The sequence below is a fragment of the Nannospalax galili genome, unplaced genomic scaffold (genome assembly GCF_000622305.1).
Source record: "Nannospalax galili isolate Female #2095 unplaced genomic scaffold, S.galili_v1.0 scaffold375, whole genome shotgun sequence".
NCBI classification, from domain to species: Eukaryota; Metazoa; Chordata; class Mammalia; order Rodentia; family Spalacidae; genus Nannospalax; species Nannospalax galili.
Window position 1 is genome coordinate 483,915 of NW_008337054.1, and position 4,085 is coordinate 487,999.

Below are 4,085 nucleotides of genomic sequence, written 5' to 3' on the forward strand. Positions count from 1 at the left end.
GAGAGAGAGAAGGGAATTATTCAACTCAGTGCTTCTTAAACTTTCCTATTCATATGAAACATGGGATTGCTATTAAATAGAGATTCAGCTTCAGTGGATTTGGGTTGTGGCTCAGGAATCTAAAGTGTGTATGTGTGTGCGTGTGCATGTGAGCGTGTGTGTGTGTGTGTGTGTGTGTGTGTGTGTGAGAGAGAGAGAGAGAGAGAGAGAGAGAGAGAGAGAGATCAAACCCAGGGCTTTGTGCATGCTGATTAAGTACCCCTGAACTATATCCACAGCCCAAGTCTGAACGTCTAACAAGCTCCCAGGTAGCAGAAAGGCTTATGGGCCCTAGACCATATTTTGAGTCCTTTTCAGGGGCTCCCTTTCTGTTTATAAAAGGGATAAAGATTTCTTACAATAGATTCTTGCAGGGATATGAGTTACTACATACCTCTGCTTTCTGTTTTTTCCCACTTCCACCCTCCAAGGGTAAGGCACTTATCATTCCCTGAATAAGTTTTAAGAAGCCGATCAGTTATGACTTGAGCTCTCTTTTTTCCTTCTGCCTCCCAGGCTGGTACAACCGTCTGTACATTAATTTTACTTTGCGACGCTACATCTTCTTCTTCCTGCTCCAAACCTATTTCCCTGCCACCCTGATGGTCATGCTGTCCTGGGTGTCCTTCTGGATCGACCGCAGAGCTGTACCTGCCAGAGTCCCCTTAGGTAAGAAATATCTCGTGTAAATTCCAGGTATCTGAAAATACAAAGGTACTTCCCTCCATTCGTCCTCTGTTCCTTTTGGCATTCTAACTTGAAAACAGAAAATCTACATAGAAAATCTGTTTCTAGGTTCCCATAGGTGTCCATCCAACCCTGGTCTACACAATCTATCATATTACATAACTCTTTCCCAAAAGGTAGCCCAAAGGATCTTTGCCACAGAATGTCTGAGGGAAATTGTTAAAAATGAAGCATCTTGGGTCTCATCATAGCTGCAGAATTAGAATCACTGGATGAGGACCTACACGTTTAGTACACTCATCTCCTTTCTCAGCATCCTGTCAACTCTCCTCACCTTAAATATTGAACCCACTTAATCACATGCACCATCCACTGCTCAGGTAGCTCAGGGTTGCAGGTAACACAGTAACTCATGAGGTTTTAATGAAAATGGTTTAGAGCTGGCCCTTAGGGCGACCCCATTCCCCTGTGATTTGATGTTTGCCAAGCAAATGTTCTGAGCCTAATTTGCAATCCTGGGCAAATTTCCACAGACAGATGTCCTGTCCTCTAGCAGTTAGCACTGTTGTCATTCCAACAATTATTGTGCTAAGTACATGTGTGTTCTGGTATTAAAATCTGTCTCCTATGAATGAAATGAACACCACCATCCTGGTAAAACTAGCCTCTAAGTGCTCAAGGCAGCCCTGCTGGAAGGACAACCAGGTCCAGCATGGGGTGGCTGCCAGAGGTGCCTACCAGCTGATAAGAAGGGCCCAGGACTACAAATTTTACAGCACTAAGGACACATCTCATGTCTTCCCTTCCCACCCCTCCGGATTGAGCAATAGTCACAAGAAACATACATATCTGTTAATACCCATATCCGTTCTCTTTAAACAATTGAAATTTGAAATACCTTCATGTCAGAATGCCAGAGGTTCTTTGCAGAAAGATGGGGTGATTCAGTGCTACAGTGAATATGCCAAGTGCACAGAGAGGGACTTGGGGATGAGGACAGAGGGACAGGAAGAGATTCATAAAGGCTAGATCTTGAAAGGTAGATAGGTATTTTCCAGACAGGGCAGAGGGACAAAGCCTCCAGTACTGGGGGAAATATAAGCACATGCTTATTTCTCACTGTGGCAGGCATCACGACAGTACTGACCATGTCCACCATCATCACGGGTGTGAATGCCTCCATGCCCCGTGTGTCCTATATAAAAGCCGTAGACATCTACCTCTGGGTCAGCTTTGTGTTCGTGTTCCTCTCAGTGCTGGAATATGCAGCCGTCAACTACCTGACCACTGTGCAGGAGCGGAAGGAACGGAAGGTTCGGAAAAAGGTGACTTTCTCATGACATGAAGGGTCTGGCGGGATGTGGGATTGTGGGCACGTCTAACCCTCCCTACAAAATGTAGTAGCGTACCCTCTCCCCTGCGTACTTTGGTTGTGTGCTCCAACAGTATCCACATCTTTCACTCACTGAGACCTTTATTTAGCGTCTACCACATCCTTGCAGCCACTAAGTCAACTTAAGACATGGTGCATTTAATTTTGGTTCTGTTCAGAGTTCAGTGAGAGAACAGAATCCTAGGAGGAAAACAATGATTTGACATTGTTGAACATATATGTTCCACACGTAGGAATACGAAGGCGTTCTAGAAGAGGACCCCTACCTAGCAGGGGGAGGGGCAAACACTATGCTAGGAAATTTCCCGTCATTCTCAGCTACCTCCCTGCCCCACACATTCCTGCTTTCCTCTTCCAGCCTGCGACTCAGCACTTATCTCCCCCAGAAATGCCTTACCATGGCCTTGCCATTTGTTCCCACAGTGTCCATCTTCCAATTCCCATTCTCATGACAAACAGAATAATGCCACCTGTAAACATTTTTTATCAAGGGATTGGTGCCAGCTATGGTGGCACAAGCCTGTAATCCCAGCACATGGCAGACTGAGGTAAAAGAATTATGAGTTCAAGGACATCCTAGGCTACATAACATCCTGTTCCCATCACCACACTGTGTGCTTGAACCGTAGACCTTAAAACCACCGTATAAGCACTCTGACAGAGTACTCCCAGTCACCACCGTTATTTTTCCCCTTTCCCCAAAACTGAGACTAAAGGATGCTAGAAGTACCGCCCTTCACTACACAGTGCTTTTGCAGGCTTCTGAGGGATGGCGCTGAGCTCACATGTTCCCATATGTCTGCAGCCCCCCTGCACCTGTGGGCTGCCCCAGCCCAGGACTGTGATGCTGGATGGCAGCTACAGCGATGGGGAGGTGAATGACCTAGGCAGCTATGTGCCAGAGAAAGGAGAAAAGCCAGACAGGATGATGGTGAAGCTGACCCTGGCCTCGGAGAGGAGTTCTCCTCAGAGGAAAAGCCAAAGAAGCAGCTACATGAGCATGAGGATCAATACCCATACCGTTGACGAATACTCCAGGATCATCTTTCCGGCTGCATATATCTTATTCAATTTGATATACTGGTCTATTTTCTCGTAGATGCCTGTGATTCTGTAAGTCCCAGGTTCTTCATGATGCCCTACAGAAATGCCTGTAAAATGAAAAAGAATTTATGGATTAAAAACCACCCCAGTATCTACCTAGGGTTTCACTCACAATTCTCCAGCTGTCCAAAGCTGCACTGACAAGACACTTTGGGGCCCACTTATTAGGCACCAACTGTATATACATCATTGTATTAGGTATTGCAGGAATTTGTCCCAATAGCAACTGATATTAGTTGTTCCCCAGACCCGAGGAAAAGCACAGGGACCGGGTGGTGGGCTCACTGTGGTTCAGATCTTGGATACTATTTACATGGGGGATTTCCAAGGAGATTTCCTATTAGACTAGGTAGAAGCAGGGACCGCCTAAATAAAGCTCATCTGCATGAAACCTACACACACCTGATTCCCTCTGACAAAAGCTCCTGTTGTTGTCCCTGCTACCTGTTTTATGCATATCCTCACATTTGGTGAAAGGCAATAATAATGTTAGTTCTCTTTCCAAGCTCTAGAGTACAAGGTTTCACCTTATAACAAATACTCTTTAGATTGGTGAAATTTCTTCTGATTTTTCTAGAGATTTCTGTGGTAGTAAAACTTTGAAGAATGTTAATGTGCATTTTGTCTATTTTGCCGAGGGATTACTAAGCTAGAAAATTTATGTTTCATATTTCCTGTTCTCTATCCTGAGCCAGGCCACTCTGGAGCAGGCTCTACTTCAGAATGAAGTCTTCTCTCAGTAATGTTGTATTATCACTGAGGAATTTGGGGAGGTGTTTTTTTTTTTTTTTTTTTTTTTTTTTTTTAATTTTTTTTTTTTTTTTTTTTTTTTTTTTTTTTTTAAAACAAACCCTTTTTTTGC

General features: G+C 44.4%; 1 protein-coding gene across 3 annotated transcripts in view; it reads left to right on the plus strand.

Moving 5' to 3' along the window:
• Gabrr1 (gamma-aminobutyric acid type A receptor rho1 subunit) overlaps nt 1-3,990 on the plus strand; it is a 31,653-nt gene extending 27,663 nt beyond the window's left edge. For all 3 annotated transcript variants that reach the window (XM_008831834.1, XM_029562974.1, XM_008831835.1), the window contains 3 exons: nt 556-708; nt 1,855-2,051; nt 2,925-3,990. In XM_008831834.1, the coding sequence (XP_008830056.1) occupies nt 556-708; nt 1,855-2,051; nt 2,925-3,218 (644 nt within the window). In that variant the 3' untranslated portion in view covers nt 3,219-3,990. The remainder of the gene's footprint in view (nt 1-555; nt 709-1,854; nt 2,052-2,924) is intronic.
• Nucleotides 3,991-4,085: the final 95 nt, after the last annotated feature.